This window comes from Larimichthys crocea, chromosome XVI (assembly GCF_000972845.2).
Source record: "Larimichthys crocea isolate SSNF chromosome XVI, L_crocea_2.0, whole genome shotgun sequence".
NCBI classification, from domain to species: domain Eukaryota; kingdom Metazoa; phylum Chordata; class Actinopteri; family Sciaenidae; genus Larimichthys; species Larimichthys crocea.
Genome location: NC_040026.1, coordinates 3,284,419 through 3,304,213, shown reverse-complemented (window position 1 = coordinate 3,304,213; position 19,795 = coordinate 3,284,419). Strand labels below are relative to the sequence as shown.

General features: G+C 40.1%; 1 protein-coding gene across 3 annotated transcripts in view; it reads left to right on the top strand.

The window, feature by feature from the left end:
• Positions 1-1,772: 1,772 nt before the first annotated feature.
• The window catches only part of LOC104919493 (putative uncharacterized protein MYH16), a 61,466-nt gene continuing 43,443 nt past the window's right edge, over positions 1,773-19,795 (top strand). Inside the window, exons 1-2 of one of the 3 annotated variants that reach the window (XM_010731531.3) lie at positions 1,773-1,932; positions 9,976-10,155. In XM_010731531.3, the coding sequence (XP_010729833.1) occupies positions 1,849-1,932; positions 9,976-10,155 (264 nt within the window). In that variant the 5' untranslated portion in view covers positions 1,773-1,848. Of the gene's footprint in view, positions 1,933-9,975; positions 10,156-18,775; positions 19,632-19,795 lie in introns of those variants that run through there. The other 2 variants (XM_019271408.2, XM_019271406.2) reach the window with 2 other exon arrangements.

Below are 19,795 nucleotides of genomic sequence, written 5' to 3'. Positions count from 1 at the left end.
TCTCGCCCCTGCTGCTCATCTGTCCAACTGTCATCTGGCTGTTTCCTCTTTCTCAGCTCGCATTTAGACACTAACAGTGTTATCACTGCAGCTGGCAGGATTTTGATTTATAATGTTTTCTAATCTAATTTTGTAATTCTGTAACTCCCACATCAATTTTTTTCTCCTACATTTTTTCCCCACATCGCTGGTGTTTCTTATCCGGTATGCATTGCCAGAGTGCCCATCCAAGCCTGTTAGTGTGCTAACACGCTAAACTAAGACAGTGAGCATGGTAAACATCTTTTAGCAAGTTAACATTTTTACAGCATGTTAGCACGCTGATGTGAGCATGAAGCTCAAAGCAGCACAGTGCCTGCAGCCCAGCAGAGCTGCTTGCATGATTGTAGACTTTTTGTCAACTGTCAATTATTAATTTTAACAATCTAAGAAACTACATTTGCTTTTGAGGTAAGTACACTTGTATCAATGATGTGCTATAGATTAAACGACAGAATAATGTATTTTTTCAGTTAAAACCAAGCAGCAATCAAGCAAAGCCAATGCAGTACCACAAACTGCAGTTCCTCAAACGTCCACTAGAGGCCGGCTCCAGAAGTGAGTCAGTCTCCATAAGTCCCCATGTTCAAATGTCCAACTTCACAGCAGAAATAAACATGTTTACAGCCTGGTACAAAAAACTGTTTTGGTCTCTATAGCTAATTTCCCCGTTCATGACAACTGTACTGAGGGTGAATTTATATACAACTCACCTGTTCAAATGATATTAAGGCTTAAAGTTATGCAGAATTAACAAAGTGGTTGCTTTGATTGACAGGCAGATGCCATTACAGATGGCTTGTTTGAGCCACACAGGTATCGTTCAGCCTGCCTCAGCTCAAATGATGATTCATGTCTTTGCTGATTTTTAGACCAGAATCACCACACTCTGAGCTTCACAGCGTCAGAAACCTGTGGGTGACGTCACAGATACGACATCCATGTTTTATAGTCTATGGTTAAAACTGGAACCAGTTACAAGATTCAAATGTTGTTTACAGATGTTAAAAGATGTGTCAGCAACAATAGTACAATCATATAAAAGGCACTGAGATTGACAATGCTGTGAAATGCAATCTGAATATTTTCAGCATGGTTTATTTTACTGATTACACATATTTCCTTTTTTTAAATGACAATTTTGAAAGCAGAAACTTTGTGCAAAATGTGCAAAAGTTTTCATTTTCCTTGTTTCAGCTACAAATAGAAGTTAGCCACCAGCCTTCATATATACATGCTAATAGATTTGAGTGATTTACATGCATACCTGTTTTTTGTTTTTTGTGAATTGACATATTTTGTTTGCAAATTAAACCGCTTTGGAGCGTCTGCACAGGAATGTACTTTTCTAAGATGAGGTGTGTGTGGGTGTGTGTCTGTGTGTGTGTGTTGGTGGGGGTTGCATATTGTTCTGCTGGAGGCTGGAAGTCTGTCTCCCGGTGTTGTTCTGCTGTCAGAAGGCGGTGTGGCTTTAGGCAGCAGGGAGGAGAGGTGAGTGTATGCACGTGTGTGTGTGTGTGTGTGTGTGTGTGTGTGTGTGTGATGGGGGGGCTGTTCAAGCTCGTTCGTGTTTTCCTTTTGCTCCCTCCCTCCCTCCCTCTCAGGGTCAGGTAACAGGCGTAACACACTTTCACACACACTTACACACCCTCTTTCTCTCTCTCTCTGTCTCTCTCTCTCCCAAACACACACACACACACACAAACACACACCCAGAGGCTGAAGACAGCACACACACACGCACATGCTTCACTTCCTCCCCAGAGCCCGCTTGGGTGAAGACAGCATGGGCAGCTGTGAGCTGTGAGGATGGAGAAGAGAGTGTGTGTGATCCAGACTGACTTCCACCAGTACAGACCCACCATCGCTCTGCACAGCCGACCCCTGGCACACGTAAGGAGCCGACACACCTTCTTCTTCTTCCTCTCTATCCTCCCTTGTTTCTTTCTCTCTGTTTCTGTCCCTCGCTCATTCCATCCTTGTCCTTCATCAGTTCATCCAGTGTGAGCCTGTTTTCTGTCTGTCACTGTGTTCTCCAGCATGTTGCAGGGCTCCTCCTCACTGCAGGCCCTCGCCTCTTAGAACAGATGAGCTGCTTTTTTTCAACAGGGGGCGTCAGAGTGTGCAGGATCCTGTACAGTGTACATGCACTATCTGTCAGCTAAAGTGGCTGAACGTCTCATTTTTCGGCTTTCTTCTCATAATTTACAGCTGTTAGTAAATCAGCCTTAAAGGGTTACGAATGTCACAGACTTGTCTCTGTTCTCTCTCACGCTCACACACACATACCTACACACACTCCAGAGGAATGCAAACACAGACAAGCATCAGACCGGCTGAAAACACGACAACAGTCCACTTACAAACAGATCTGAAGTACAGCTGAGAGGGGAACTACATCTATGGAGGTTGCCCAGTGCACCCGGATTAAATAAACAAGACAGAACTTGTGCTCATAGTGAGATTTAGAGGTGATGACAGTCTGGGTATTATTATTTAATCATTTTAAAAGGCTAGCTTTGTCACCCAGTTTCAGTCTTTATGCTAAGCTAAGCTAAGTTGGCTCCAGCTCAACTGATTTTATTTGGACTTTTTACTATTTTCTTCCTCTTCTCCTCTTCAATAATGTTATTGTTGATTCATTTGACATCCCAGCAGCTTCATTAACTCATTTCACTGGAGATTTTAGTGTTTGATAAAGTGCACTTTCAGATTGAGGGTAAAAGGTCACCCTTAATCTTGGGAATAGTAGTTTTTCCCTTGCACCTTACATCTTCAGCGGATGTGGTTTGCTCAGGTGTCAAAAGTGTGAATCCTGGTCACATGATAACAGTTTGGAGAAGCAGACAGAAGTCCTGGCACAGATGTAGAGCAGGATCAGCAGGAAGATGTGTTTTAACCACACAAAAAGGTCTGCTATATGTTATATATGCTACAGTGAGAATATTTGCACCCCTTTAACTTGCCATCAGATCTGTGATGTAATACACACAGCGTGGTACAGACAAATGTTGTGAGATGTCTGATGGCAAGGTAAAGCAGTGAGAATATTCTTAGTGCAGCATACATTTAAACAATTTTTTTAGGCGGTTAAAACATCTTTCTCTGCTGACCCTGTCCACAGCACTGCTTTGCGTCCTTCCATCCTCTCCTTCTGTCTACTTCTCCAAACTGGGAGCATGTTGACCGCTGTCTACTGTAGGTAACACACTGACAACCCTACTTCAGAAAACCTGAACTATCCTTTAAGGATCTTTGACAAAGTTTCATGCTTTTGTGCAACTGAAATCACAAAAAAAAAAATAGTGGGTGACAAAATGTAAGGGAACAATGTTGCACTGATGTCAGTTTTTAAAGTCATAAATCATAATCATAATTTTAAAGTCAATGAAAATAATTCAGTTGAGTAATTGAGTACTTTATATTTTGTATTCATATTTACTTCATATTTACCATCTCGGAATTTAAATGTAAGATTCAGGCCATCATGGGAGCTAAAGCAACCATTGGACCTTAAAAATAAAGCAGTGGCTCCCAAGCAGCTGGGGTCACAAAATGAATCTAAATTGCAAGTTTGGGGGTGGGGTATATATATATATATATATCTAGATAAAAAAACTATTTTAAAAAATTTTTTTATATTCTCTGGATCCGACTGGGTTCTAGGTTTTCCTTCCTCTTAAATCTTTAAAAGTGGTCCAAGTGGAACAATGTGAGAAGGGAAAATCACTTTTTCCTTTAACTTCTCACCACTTGTGGACGTATGCAACCCATCACAAGAAGGATTTAGGGGGGTCACCAAGCCAAAAAGGTTATGAACCACTGTGTTGTAGAATAACCTCCATTTGACCTGCTGTTCAGTCCAACATCCAATGACGGACCACTGCACATGCCTCACTGCTGTATCTGGCATGTTTGCTCGCTATCTGTCCATCTATGATTTATGACTGTGTGACTGACCACCTTCCCTCCGCTGCACACCATGATGGCTCTTTTCAGTAGTTGGATGCTGGTCTGATTTCTAGTTCTTGTCTCCCTCTGTATTTTCATACCCGCACACACATGCAGCACACACACACAGCCGAGTCAGCCAACAAAAGACATGAAGAGCTCTGTATTTTTCTACTTTGATGATGCTGCATGTGGGTCGTTATTACACTTGAGTGTTTTCATGGGTCAGAGAAACCACTTTGAACCTCTGTGTGTGTTTTATCTTATAATACAAGGTGCTAAATTAAAAACCAGTGATTTTCAGATAATACTATGTTTGTGTCTGTTCACTTCAACATAACCACAGACGGTGTTGTCTGTAATCTACTTGTACTATAGTCCAACTATGTCAGGTATTCCAATCATCCCCATCAGGACAATAGCTGCCACAGAAGAGAACCTATAATGTCAAAAGTTATCTGTCCATTGCAATTACCTGACAACAATCATGTCATTGATATGATTTATAAGCTGCTGTTATTGTACGTGACCTGCAGCCAGTCGACCACATGAGTGTAAGTGAACAGTGAGGCACTCCAGTGATCAAAGGCTGGCTGTGCCTTCCTCCATGACCTGGATCCAGAGTTCAGCCAGGGGCCAGCCTTCGCCCCACGGTCCATTCACCTGGGAGCAGTTTGAACTTAAGCTGTACAGTATGAACACTCCTCTGCACGAATGCAGAACAGTAACTGAACACAATGTGATTGATTGCGATGAGGTGCACCCAAGTTTGCAGTTCTTAACCTCTAACCTGTGCCACCTACTGTACAGGCAGGAAAAGTAACAGCTGTTTGGACCAGCACATTCAGATATTCTAAGGAAATAATGGTTGCTGCAATTGTGGCACCTGCAGGATATTTGTGTTAGAGCTGCAGTTAACTAAATATTTGGACACGTACAGAGAAGAGTTCACAGTAGGAAAAAGGAAAAGTCACTTTTGTTTCTGTTACTCAGTTTTTTGCTCTTGTCTATGTGTGCAAATAAAAAACGTTAATCTCAATCCATATACATATGATAATAATAAATCTTACAGCTAACATTTAATGTTCCACAGCCAAGAGTTAAGAGACCAATCTTTGAAACAATACTTTTTTGTCTATTTATCTACCTAGCTAGCTTGCTTGGAAAACTTGTGTTACCGGTTGGCTTCATGTTGGCAAGTAGCTCACCAGCAACAGTAGTTTACTGACTAGCCTGTAAACAGTCATTATTTCGATTGTAGCACCACCGATCTGCCACTTTCTTATGTGAGCAGGTGTCTAAATGGAAAACCTTGAATACAAACAAGGAACAAGACAGCTAAAAATGTAGCTTGTAACAGTTTGTAACAGTCTTTGTCTGCAGGTTTGCAGTAGCAATTATTTTCATTGCCCATAGGTAGCAATATCATCATGTCCACATCTGCATGTCTAAACTAATGCTAAGTAGTACCTGTACTTTCCTGAAGGTGGCGCAAGTTGGCAAGTCGCAAGTGAACAGCTCCTCCTTGTGGTGAATCAGGTGATTGATGTGAGCATCAAAACAGTTCCAGCCTCAAACTCTGACAAAATTAAAAGTCATGCAAAGCTTTGAAAACCTGAATTTTGCACGTATGTTGTTGTTATCATGTTTTCATTTCTTTGCTCAAAAGTAGTCCAGCTTGTTGGATATGTGTGCTAGTGTAGACACTGAGTGAGACAATGTAGGTACACTGGTACATTGCTCACAGACTTGAATCTGTCGGCAGTAGCAGGTGTGAATAGGAGTTGAAATGGTGAACAGCTGTTCAAATAAATAAAAAAAACAATGGAAATAATGGGATTAATATCCCAGTTAACTCCACTCAGACTATGAATGCCAGGAATCAGAAAAAGGGGGGGTTTCCTGCTGCATTGCTACATTTAGGAAAAAATGTGAAAAATGAGAAAAGCATCATATTTTAAACTCACTAGCAACGGATTTTACAGACCTGTGAATCAGACAGACAGTTGGAAAGTATGTTTATGGGGAGGAGGAGTGCACTGTGTGCCTGTTTTGCTCTGCAGGTTTGATTGGACAAACATCCCTGAGCTTTCAAGTCAAAACAGGAAAGCTTTGCCGAAGTAACTCACATCCATCATGCAAAGATGGATTGTACTGCAACAAAGAGAGCATTTAATTTGTGCGTTCTCAACAATAGCGCCGACTTAACAGGCTGAGCCCTGTGATCATGCTAAAGGTGAGCCATTGATGTGTCACATTTATCTTCCTCTGCTTTTTTGGCATCGGTGTGCAGATTGACATTGAGTGTGACTGTAAATCCTGCACTGACAGGTCAATATATTGTGTGTTTAAACTGACTACAGGCAAAGGAAGTTCAGGTGTGTCAGCAGGCTGATCATCATGGCAGTTAAAACACACATGTCCTAAATCTTATTTGGACAACACGGCAATTACTGCCGCATGCTTAAGAAAGATGATACCACATTTCCCTGTCTAATTTCCCCACTGACAAACTGAACAGTTTGTCAGGTTTGAGAGGTAAAGTCAGTGTCAGGGTTCAGAGAGATGAGCTAATGATGACTCTTTTCCAATGGCACAGATACCGGCGCTCAAGCAGCAACAGGTTTTTTCTATGTGTGTGTGTGTGTGTGTGTGTGTTCTGTCTGTCTGTCTGTCTTCTGTAACACAGCTTTCCCTTTTAAACCTCTTCTTCTTCAGATCTCACTGCGGAAAATCAGCTCACATCTGTTTTTCCAAGGAAGGAAACTTCATTTTGTTGTTTTGCTTTGGAAGGAAAGCCAAATTTACTTGTAGAATCTTGTTAGGAGTGGAGAGAATTAAAATAAAACAGACTGGCGATGATGTGTAAATGCGTGCAATACAAAACTGCTTTCTGTGAGACACATTAGTTGCCCTGGATGGTGCATGTAGGTCAGGGTTGTTTGCTGCGTAAAATTAAATGTGCATGTTTATGGTCATTAGAATTCAGTGCAGACAACACACAGCTGACATTACTATTCACTTCACACAGGAACAAACCTGAATGTTCCCAATTATCCTTAACATCCGCTTCTATGCCGATGACACAATATTATATGGCCCAACCCTCGCTGTGACTCACCATCAGTCTGCCTTTCATGCTTTCCTTTCTTCATCATGTACTTGTTTTAAATGACCAAGTGCATCACAACATCTTCCTGTGTCTCTGACAAGCATGTTATTAAAACTTTATGTGGCACCCATTTCACTCCTACTGAATCATAGAAGTAACTTTGGTATTCGTATTCAACATTTAACCTCCCAAAAACTAGAAGAAAATCAAACTAGATCAATCAGTCAAACAATCAAATGAAATAAACCTAAATAAACTGATTGTTTTGGTCCTTTGGGAATAACTAAAAGAACTTCCAAACTCAACATTGACATTTTTTCACCTCATAAAGTTGATACAGCACACATGTTATAGTAGTGGTAGCATGCACATTAGCATTTATTTGGATTCTTTCTGGCTGCTAAGCGGGTTCATTATGAGTTCTCTTTTAGCTCTGTCTTTGGTCTCCACCAATAAAGGTAATATTCCGTTCCGCTGATAAATGATTCACTATGTTCACTATCTATTTGTTAACTTTATCAGCTCTGTGGTGCTTGTCAGGTCGTGCACAATGCATTTAGAGTTTATTGACTGGAAAGAATACTGATGAGAGCAGCATGAGTAATTCAGTAATGTTGTTAGTTGTAGAGCCAAGACAACAGCTACCTAAAAAATGCAGAGTCAGGTATAATGTTTGTTGGGTTTGAGGCTACAACTTGAACCCTATAAAAACTTTTACTGTCATGCTGCCCCATCATCACTGCTCTTTGTACCACAAAAATCATACCATGATATTCATGACCACATCACCTCTTCTCTTAAATAAATCTTATAACTGCGATACATGATCTAATAACTACGCAACCCTCTGGGGTCCTATCAATGGCCCTATCAATTCCTTGGGAGTTGTCATACTGTATGTAAGTACCAATTGTGGCAGAGCTAGTTTCAGGAAGTACGTACCATTTTGAATGGAATGAACTGTAAACTGCCCTCAAGCTGTATTCTTTCATTGCCTTCATTTAAAACTTAATTACCTGATGTTTTCATTACTCTTATAATTGGTATTATTAATTCTATTTGTTAAGTGATTGTTGGTTGTATGTGTTGTTTCTTGTTTGCTGCTTGTTATTGACTATGAATGTTTCTTGTTCTTGGATATCTCTTGAAAAAACAAATCATAACCTCAATGAGACTACCTGATCTAAAAGAAATTACATAACAACGCTGTAAATACAAAAACAGAAAAATAATCAGAAACCTCATATTAGTTAGACTCATAACTCACTAGATACACCAGTTCATTTCATTTGATACAAACCACTCTGTTATTTGGGATATTAAGACGTGGAGTCAGGGCAGGATTTTTCTCATTCCAATCTGAACTCTACCATAAAACTCCAGATTAGTTTATGTCCTAGTGTGTGCAGAACATTATTGTGTTTATGTCAGTGTGTCAGGGGTTGACAGACGTCTGTTTAGCCTGTGAGTCTGTTTCTATGTGGTCTGGTCGACTGGTGAGGTGCTTCTGATAGGAAGAGGGACTCAGAGCAGCTCTCCCCAGCAATAAAGTGCAGCTCACATACCAACAGCATCTTTACATTACCGTCTGCCTCTGATCAACTACACACTGCCAGCTGAACTCACCCTTTGATCTTTGGCCTCTGTACCATGTAGTGATCAGGTCTGGGTGACAGAAGACTTTTACAGTTCATAGTGTTTGTTTTAACTGGCTTGAGGTGCCAGAGTGGTGGAGTCAACTGCACCAGGAAAAAAAAAAGTGCCGTAAGTGGTTTTGATTTTGGAAAATAGTCTCAAATTGACTGTCTTAACTGCTAATATCTTAAAATATCAAACTAAGGTCTGATATTACACTTTATATCTGCATTGCTCCACTTTTTTTGTTTAGTAGCCTTTTGCAACAAAATACATTTAAAAGAATGTTGCCTCTGTTTACATTTTCATGGTACATCAATATTAGTGTGACTATAATAACTATAAGCAAAATGGACCATGGTGGTGCATTCAACAGGGGGTTTTCTTTTCTTTATATGGGACAATGTCTTTTTCAGTAATATGACTGGGGGGATTACACATCTTTCAGCTTTAAAGCCATCAATTTTCAAATGGATTAAATGAGTATGAAATCAACAGCCTTTAACTCCAACTTACTATTTGGTTTACTTTCATCACCTTCATTAACCTGGTTTCCAGCCACAACAAGCAGCTGTTTCCAGCTATTACTTAACAAAGTTAGTGACTAACTTGTGATATTTTTCTCTGGAGTTGCTGCAGACCAAATAACAGCTCAAAGAACTGTATATTGGACAGAACTACTTGCCAACATGCCAAAAAGTGCCAAAACAATAATATGTATATACTGCTGAAATCCACTTAAGCTTTAGCTGTGATTACTTGTTGCATTATGCAGTTGACGACTTAAAAAAGACATTTAGTCTTACCACAAGAATTACTAACACACCCAACATGAGATATTGGGTTACAGTGCCATATGTGCCTATCTTTCTCATCTACCTGGCTCCAGAGCACTCAGCAGCAATGCAGCTGCACAGGAAGAAAGTTTGATATTGTTTTAGTGAATGAAGGCCAGCAGGAAGCCAGTCTGGAGAGAGAGGGGAGGAAATGTGGGCACATGTGTGTGCACTCATACATGCATGTGAATGTCTTTTAGATGGCAAATCTCTTTGACAGAGTGTGTGTGTTTGTGTGTGTGTGTGGAAGTGGATGGAGGAGAGAGGGGAGAGTATAGTGCAGACTCCAGACAGAAGTGAACAAAAGTGAGAGACTCAGCCAGCCAGCCAAGCCAAGCTGAAATATCAGACTTTCTCTATGTGCATGTGTGAATATTTGGATGTGTGTGTGTGTTGTTCCAGGTCGGGTCTCTGTCGTTGCAGCAGAACGTTCATACACAGCAGGCAGGGATGAGGGAGAGAGAGGAGCTGAGGCGAGCCATAGAGCAGAGTGACCGACTTCTCTCCAAGGTCCGCGAGCTAGAGGAGCAGAACGCCCAGCTTAACAAGGAAAAGAATGAGGTGGCCACTAAATACCGAGCTGTAAGTCTGCTGCTGTGCACTGCTGCATCTCTTTTTGCTTCTTCGTCTCCTTTCTCATTTTTCCCTCTTTTGTTTCAATAACTTGATACTTAAGAACGCACATGATTTGTGATTCAGTCTGAATTTCTGCTCGATAAGGGATTTTGAACGTGGTCATTACACCAACCTCGGGTGGATGAAATTAAGTGGATAATGATACCCTAGCAGAGGGAGAGAGGGAGATGCAGCCATCATGGCAGTCACTGTGTTCAAGCTTGTTTTAATGCTGCGTTTCTCTCTGTGGCTTTTTACTGCTGTGTTGACCGTTTTCCAGCTCATCGTTTTATTGGTAGAGCGAGTACAGAGTGTGTTTTTTAACTGTGACTGCTGTCAGTCTCAGCTGTGAGGCACCATGCTGTTTCCTGGCCTGAGGCGTACTGTATGACTGATTGGTTTACTGCAAAGGGGACTGTTTGAGTGGCACACCCCCTTCGGTTCGGAGAGGTGTTACCACAAGTTTTACTGTGAGAACAGCAAACCCACATTATTGTTTAGAAATATTCAGTCCATAAATACAGCACATTTATCTGCCACTCATTTTTGAGAACAATTGCAAAACTATGTTGTTTATCCATGAGCTGCATTAACCAATACTTTCATATGAACAATAGAAATGACTATGTGTAATGTAAAAATGGGACATTATTAGTGATGAACCCACAAATATTACCCAACTCTGCAGTTCCTCTGTGCTCCACAGAAGGTTTAGCATCTTTCAGCTTATTGTTTTGTTTTTTTTTGTTCTGCAACTTCTTTAGTTTTAGTCTTTCCGCTCTTATCAGCCTGCTTCCAGCCAAGGCAATTTTCCACTGAAATCAGTGAAAGTTGGTGGTTTGTGATCATAGCTGGAGTACAAAGTGACATAGTACAAGAACAGACTTGCAGGGCATAGAGGCATCATTCACCTGATTACATGTCAGTGTAGCTGCAAAATCATTTTAAATCTGTTATTTTATGACAAAGTTACAAAAAAGTTAAAAAGTTGAAAAGTTACACAATGAGGATTTGAAAGCCAAATATTTCCCTCACGAGTTGGTGGAGACCAAACCAGAGCTAAAAGAGAATAAATATTGTAATTTGTGACCACTTTTTAAAGATTTACATAATCTGGAACAAAGTTGTTTAATAAGCTACAGACAGTTTAGGAAAATCAGAAAGTACTGAGAGAATTAGAATGAGCATTGTTGACTTTGCTGTTTCAATGGAGGTTCTTGACAAAAAGAAAAGCTTAATGGACCATTTTCTAACTTTCGAAGCATAAGGGCAGCTGTGCAAGATAGTAAATGGACCTTTTGATCTTAGATTATTTTGTTAGGACAGTATGAACTTCCATGCTCAAGGACATAAATAACTAACTTGTTTGAGAAAAGGGCTTGCAATTTAATTCTTTAATAAAAGTATACCCATCTTACAAACTAATTCATGTGTTCTCATGGCAGAGAACAGCATCCAAACCTTTGCTAAATGAATCCACACAAATCCCCTTTTGACAAAATGGAAATCTGTTTTTTGGTAGGCACACTTTACTACACCACTGGAAGTGTAGACTTCAAACTTAAAAGCAAAATAACTGCTTGAACTTCAAGATAGCTTCTACAAAAGCAATAATTTTGTCAGAGTAGGTGTCCCAGTCTGGGTGAGTCTCTCCTGGAGGAGAGTGTGGAGCACCACTGCTGTGGCCAATGTGCGTGAAAAGCTCTCTGGGGTTTCCCATAGGATATGGTCATTATTGCTGCTGAGTGCCTTAGCAGACTGTTCAGAAGCCTTCGATGGAACGATGGAACACATCGTAAACTGCCTCAAGAAGTTGGACCGAGGCTCTCGTCACTGTATTTTACTGCCGTCTGGATATGACAAAATTCATGTGTCACTGTTGATCTTTGTCTGCATGAGTCCTTTGAATACGTTGGCCTTGAATACGTCTGTACTGTCAGTTAAAATCAGAGTGGTAGTAAATTAAGGGATTTCTGTCCAATGAATTATAGCTGATGATCATAAACCAAACAACTACTGTCAGAAACCCCTGAATGTGGGCTTTTTCCTTACTGATTCTATAACAGTCAGTCTAAAAAGTGGTTTAAAGTGGGTTTAGGATTACTACAACTTTGTTTTTCCTCTAAAACTCACATTCTTCCAGACACTTCTTTCATTAAGTCTTTTATTTCACTAGAGGTAAAGTGTTAGCACTGTAACTCCTCACTCCTTTTTTATTACCTTTTTACGGACTCGAAATCACCAGGTGTGCTCTGGCTCCAACTGTTTCTTTTTTTCACTGCTTAGATTATCCAACCATAAATAATGAAGTTAATCTGTGGAGGAGACAGATCAGCCTGCATTATTCATACCTTGGAGCCCTTTTGATTTGACTGCATTGAGAAATGTGACCCCTTGTCAGAGCTATTTAGTGCTGCTGCTGCCCGTAGGAAATCTTCCAGTTTTCCAGGGAAAGGTTGTCCCGTTCCTTATTATACTGTTGTTTTCTGAAGCTGGAGGGATCCTGCACACATCTTTCAACTGGTGTATTCTTCCTTCTCAATCAACTTTAATCCACTGCTGCTCTGTATTCTGAGTAAAATTCTTTTGATTTCCTCATTGCAATACCGGAAAAGTAATTGATTTAAACTATTTTCTCAATACAAAAAGACAGAAAAAAACTATTATTAAGTTATAGTGCATACAATCCAAGCTGTAAAAACATGTTTTGTACTGAACACCTGCTGTTATTTTATGCAAGCCTGTAGCTCTAGGTTATTTGTATTGAACTGCTGTGAAAAAATCAGAAAATAACTTTTTATTTCTCTGATTCACAAGCTTTCTTGCTATCAGTGCTCCCTCTCCTCATTCATCCACTATGTTTCTCAGATATTGCTCTCCCTCTCAAACAAACAGAAAGGTAGCTTCTTACTATTTTGCAGTGTAGACACATAGATACAGATGTTGAAGCAAAAAAACAAATAAAGGAAGGAGATAAGTGGGGAAGTGTCATAGTTTAGTCTATGAGCTCCTCCTGGATAGTGCCCAGTTTCAGTTCAGTTCAGTTCAGATTTCAAGCTAACTGTAGAGCAGTTTGTCTGATCGCTGGATTGGCCACCATAGCATGACATAGGGTTGCATTTCTCCAAAAATGAATTCAGTTTTAACTTTTTTGCCATAGGTTGCTGCGTTTTTTTCCACCATCCTCTAGGTCCCCCACAGCTGCTGCCTAAACTGACTGCCCCCATTAAAATGAATGAGCTGAATGGTGTATTCACTGCAATGCCTGATTTAGTATGAATCGACCCTAAAAGTATACAACAATGCTTTGATGTTAATGCTAGTGAGGTAGCATCGTTGCAGTTACAAAGTTGATACACTGATAATTATCAGGTGTAATCGTTACTATGTTCAGTTAAAAACTAAAGTCATTGCACAAGTTAAAATTCTGTCCTAACGCTAGTTGAATAGTCAAAAGTTCACCAAAGTTTTTTACAACCGAATTTCTAGTACTCATGGCAATCCATCCAATAATTGTTGAGATATTTCAGCAAACAAACCTCCAAAAAAAGTCTATTTAATTGTGGCATTATAGAAAAAAATCAGGGCATTCCCAGGTCATCAGAACCCTATTTAACTAACCCTAAGCCAAAAACAGAAAAAAGAATTATCTAGGGACAATGAACATTTGTACAGATTTCATGGCAATCCATGCCATAGTTGTTGAGATAATTCAGCCTAGACCATGCTGCTCGCATGGCTAAAAAATGGCACCAAGGGAGAACTTAGAAAAACCACTGGAAAAAGACGTGTCAGTTAGTACTACCCACTCATGAGATTACCGAAAAAGGATACAAATGAAGCAGGCAATGGCACTGAGTAAACTGGAAACAGTTCGAATTTTACATGGATGATCTACTCCTATTCAGAAGGGCAGCACAAAAACACCAAAACTAAATGAGGAATTTGAGGAATACCACTGCAAGAAAAATGGAAAAGAAACATTTTTTATTTGCTTCTACTGTTGTTCCAGTCATCTTTAGTACTAATGGTTATAAACAGCGAAAAGTCCACTGTTTACCCCTCAATTACTCTTAATGGGAAATAAATGTGGATCAATCCCGCAGAGCTATCCAGATGCCCCAGTTCTGCATATGGAAAAACTTTCAGTCTGGATTGGCTCTGAAGTTTCTGAGGCCCAAGGCAAACTGTGGGACAAAAGACTGGCAGGGAGAGCTGAATGAGGGTGGAGAGAGGAGGAAAGGGCAGGGTGAAGAGAGGCAAGGGAATGGAAGACTGACTTTATGTTGAAGGGCAAGGGGAAGGAAGGAAGCAATTGAACGTATGAACAAATTGGAGATAAACTTTGAGGTTCAGTTTGGGAGAAAGTCTACGCAGAGAATTTATGTAGAGGCTGATTGAGAAATAGGAAGCTACTGACAGCTATATATGATGTTTAAATTCTCCAGTCAACTTTGTATACTCTCCTGTGCCCTGCTTTGAGCACAGTTGTACAGATGACAATGTTCTTTCGGTCCATTATTTCCAGACTAAAGTATCTCAACAGCTACTGGACTGATTGCAATTAATTTTTGTGTTGAATGCAGATGAAATCCTAATGAGTCTGGTGATCCCCAACTTTTCCTCTAGATGCTCCATGAGGTTGAGATATTCAATTACCATTCTTCATCATTCACAGACAATAGACATGTTTCCATCAATGTATTTTCATGTACATGAAAGTGCACATGAAAATGAAGTTCACATTAGTAAAGGCTGATGGAAATGCATACTGAACTTCACTTGAGATGGATTTTGCCTTTTTGGAAAAAAACTAATGGGAGATGGAAACACTTTTCTCAAACAAAGTTCTGACATAATGAATATCCTCACTCACATGACAGCTTTTTCCTCATGGCTTCCATGGCTCTATAATCCATCCACAATCGATTATCATAAAACTGATGTAACCCTCCTCACATTTATTCATGAAATGAACACAAAAGTCATATTCACACAAAAGTTTTCTGAATTTCTTTTTCACCGGTTGAGGTTTGATTTGGCGCACTTTGATAGTTATGCTATATTGTTGTGCCTTTTTCTAGTTTGACTGCAGATTATTCACACAATAATTGGCAATTGGCCTCTAACTTTCCACCTTGTGCCATCATCAGGTTTAAGGAGTCCCTTTTTTTCCAATACTTTGGTTTATGATCACATACCTGCAAAACTAGTAAATAGTAGCACAAAATTAATGAAAGAATATTTTCTTGGGTTATTTTATTTTGAGTTTGTATGTAGGCTACATACAATGCTCAAACTGCTTCCAGGAAAAAGCTACAGCATTGCACTCTGAGAAACTCCCAGCAATTTAAATGGCAACATTACTGCCTGAAAGACTGTTACAAAATCAGTCAAGTACTCATGATTTTAGAAGTGTGGGTGTTGACTGTTTGATAGATATGTTCCCCTCTGGGCTTATCATAGCTGTATGTACTTGCTGCTGAAACTATTCAGTACTATAAACTAATGTACTTGATGAGTAGATGTGGCTGCTGGTGATGTCATCTTCTGTACATACTTGAACTGCTGACTGTATGCCAAAGAAAACCAAAAGTGTAACTTGGCTTCTGGGCTCATAGAAGAGTTTCTGCTGCGGTTTGGCTGATTTTATACTACTAATCATGCACGTTAGTATTTATAACTGTTTACAATTTTGTATCAAAGCAACATTGCATAGAAATTGGTATTTTTGTGATTTAGCGCCCCCAGTTTCAGAGTGTTATACCACTGCTGTAAATATGGTCAGCTGTACACGTGTATTTGTTATTTTTATATGAGTATTTGTTACATTACTCATAATACATAAAACTAGTGAGTTGTCAACTTTGTTAACAGCCAAACATCAAGCAAATGCAACCACACAAGACATAGCAGCCAGCTAATGTTACTGACTAGTCCAACAGCAGTCAGCCCAGCTCGGTGTCTGTCTTTCAGCCTTTTATTTTACCAATCTCTCGCCAACGACTAAAAGTCTGTCCCACATTTACTCTTGCTCAGAGACATGCTACTCGGTGACTCACTGTTTTCCTCTTCTCAGCTTCTTCTGTTAACATCCCCTTCAGTCTTTTCACCTTTCATTTTGTCTATAGAGGCTGCTGAGCCCTGTTACATTGCCTGCTTGCCCAGCTCTGGTTCTGACACAACACCAGGTTTGCAACAGTTTACCTAACAATAAATTACAGAGTTATGAATCAATGTAGTCTCAAAATGATTCAACACCCTTTAGTTATGCAATATTACGTCAAGTACATTAATAATATTCAGTTTATTTCTTATTTCTGTTACTGTCATATCACAACATACATGTTGGTAATTTTCTGATAAACCCAAGTAAAAACAACAAAAGAAAAGTAAAACACTGTGACAAATTATAACTTTTAATTTGGAAGGATGCATATCTAGTGAACATGCCAAACATCAGCATGTTAACCTTGTCTTAACACTATGATTGTCATGCATTCATGCACTTCCTAAGTGCAGCTTCACAGAGCTACTACCATGGGTTGTTTTTTTTACAAGGCTCTCTGGTAAATATCATATTAAAAGCATCCGGCAGCTGAACCCGCAACCTCCGCTTCCCTCCGGTGTTATCACTCATCTTGCCTTTAGGATGTTAAAAGACAGCTGGCAATTAAGTGCCAGCCTTTTCTTCTTTTTTTTAACCTCATGGAGGTACTATTATGAATTGTGACTGTCAGAGTATGGGTTGCATTAGGCATGGAACAGCCAAACATAGTCAGAGATCATCTGTGTAACCAGAGGGCTTTCCTGTAACGCTTTCATCTACAGTAACCATGTCCTCACGGTACCTTCTACCTCTGTAATAACTATCCACTCCAATTTTAGATCTCTTGATCACTGAATGAATAAGACTTAAGAACAGCAGTGTAAACAGGAAATTGGCCTCCCTTTATAACGTTTCTTGGTTCCAAGCCTTAGCATTGATATTTGAATTAGTCGCATATCTTATTCACTGGCAGCCTTCTTGTCAGATATGAGGGTGTTGGTGTTGGACATAAGTGTTTCTGGAGAAGCAGCTCAGTGTCTCTGGCTTCTCCTCCAGCTCAAGTGGGAGTTACATGAACAGATCTCTCTGTGCTGCCTCCCTTCACAAGAACCCAGACCACATTGTCAAAATAAAAAAGTCTGAATTCTCAGAAATCCTATGTTTTCATGCTTTTTTTTTTTTGGTGACTGGATGTCTTCCATGGCTCAGTGGCGTTGGCAGAGTGCTTATCCTTGCTTGTATAACTGTCCACATTTGGGCAGTTTTAGATACAGTGTTATTCTAGCTTTATGTAATTTAGAAAGGCCATGTATAGTTGCTTTTCCACAACTTTTGGTTTAGACTAAGGATCACTCAAAGGCTGTACGATGAATGTGCTGGAAGTTGTCTTGGTGGTATGCATAATTAGTAATTCATATATTATAGTTTAATGCATTTTTTTCACATCATTGCACATGCATGTTGGTTACCACTTTAAGTTGGCCTCTCTGTCTGCAGTCTCTGATAAATTGTATGGCTACCATATGTTTTCAGATCTGCACATTCTGTTCGTGTTAACATAATAAAGATAAGGTGCATATATCATGAAGGTGGATAGTTTTTAAAGTACACATCTTCATGTCTGTAAAGTATACATATGGCTCTCTGTAGACCCATCCATCTGGATGTTTCCTTCCTATACAGTTCCTCCTTATGGTTATATATTTTTCATTTATTATTTATGTTACATACTTCACATTCTTTTTATGACTTAGCAATGCTATAACTCACTAAAGATGGACAGAAGAAACATTTAACTCGATGTCTACTCAGTAGAGTTTAGTCTGGTGCTTTCAATCACATCTCATGGTCGTCATCAGCAAATGGAGTTTGCTCTGTTGTCATGGAGATGTTATACCTAAATCACAACCATCTTTTCTGGGCATCATGAAGGCCATAAGTTTTGGCTGAAAACCCCAGAAAAAAAGTTGTAAGAGGACTTTGAGTTGAGATTTATACAGATTTTTTGTACTTTCATGGTCTGATATGATTGAAGGCTGGTTGTTTTTTTAGCTGCAGACTCCAAGTCCATGGTCAACAATGAACTGCCACAGTGAAGTTATTAAACATTTATTTTATTCATCAAATTAAATTCTTCTTCTCAACGTGTTCTCATATTGAAAGAGCAAGGTAATTATCCATGTTTAAATAATCTATTTTCTGCTGCCACTTTTCCCCTTGGATTATTAAATTCCTACCTTCTCTCCTTCTTTAATCTTGCTACCCTGCTTGATGTTAACTCTAGATATGGAAATGCTTAGTCTAGTCTTTGTAGGTCTCGGTGGCTTCATTCAAGAAAAACATCCACACTTGAATCCCAAGCACAATATGCCTCGTTGTTCCTGCTAAGATGAATGCCGTGGCATTGTGGGGGGACCATGTGGGCGTGGGCGCACAAAACATTTATGTCAATTATAACGTAGACTGGAGAGGAGAAAAGGCACTCTGGAATACTGCCCTTGTTTTCTTGTCTTTCTGTGGTGTGGCTTTGATGCTACAGCTGAGAGCTGCGTTTCGTTTAAAGGCTTTTCTCCCGACCTGACATCCTACACCATCCGCCATCCCTATGGGACACCTTTGGATCCCCTGAAACTGGGGAGAACCACCTGTTTCTGGGGGAGGAGACTACACTAAGGGAAGAAAGCAGTAGACAAGGACGTTGTGGTAAAACACAGTCTAAGAGTGGACCGAGTGTTGGCTACCTGCATAGGGTTACTGGTAGCAGTAGGAGGCTGTGGGCAGGCTGGGAATACGTACTGAGGAATGTTGGATTTCACTAGCGTATACCAGCACACTCTAAAATGAAACGTGGATGAATGGTTGATTGAGAGGAGAGAAAGAGCAAGAGAGAGAAGGAACAAAAAAAGGCTCACAAAGAGGATTGAGAAAAAGAAAGCTGACAGATTAAGTAGCGTGAGGAAGGCAAAGAAAGGTGAGCAGAGCTGCTAATGCGTTGTGAGAGAGAGGATTTGCTGGGAGAGTACAGACTGGAGCACCATCACTGAGTGAATAAGTACTGTACCTCCTGCCTGAACGCACCTGGAGCAACCAGAACAGCTGTCCTCTGAGCAAAGAAAGAGACAGAGAAGTGAATAATTAACGTTGCAGTAGCGCGGAAAAAACTGTCAGAACAGACGGGCAAGTTGCTACAAACAGGTGAGGTCTGCAACGCAAGGGAGTTTATAGACTGGAGTGAGTAAAGATGATGTCTGCGAGGCGCCGTCGGCGTTGCCACTCCCTCTCTGATGACTCTGAGGAAACCAATGGAAACCATGCAGATCCTGGACCAGAACCGGAACCTGAAGAACTGGATTGGGATAGCTATAGCACCACATTGGAGCACAGATTAGCAGCTGTGGGTAATTCTTGATGGTTTGTAAAAAGAGTATGAGAAGCTGATTATGGACTCTACATACTGTATGGCAAAACTAATTTTACAGGTAGAGCTAATGCTCAATCAGCCTTTATAACAGCAGACATTTTGACTCAGAGAAAGCAGAATTAATGATGGCTCTGTCA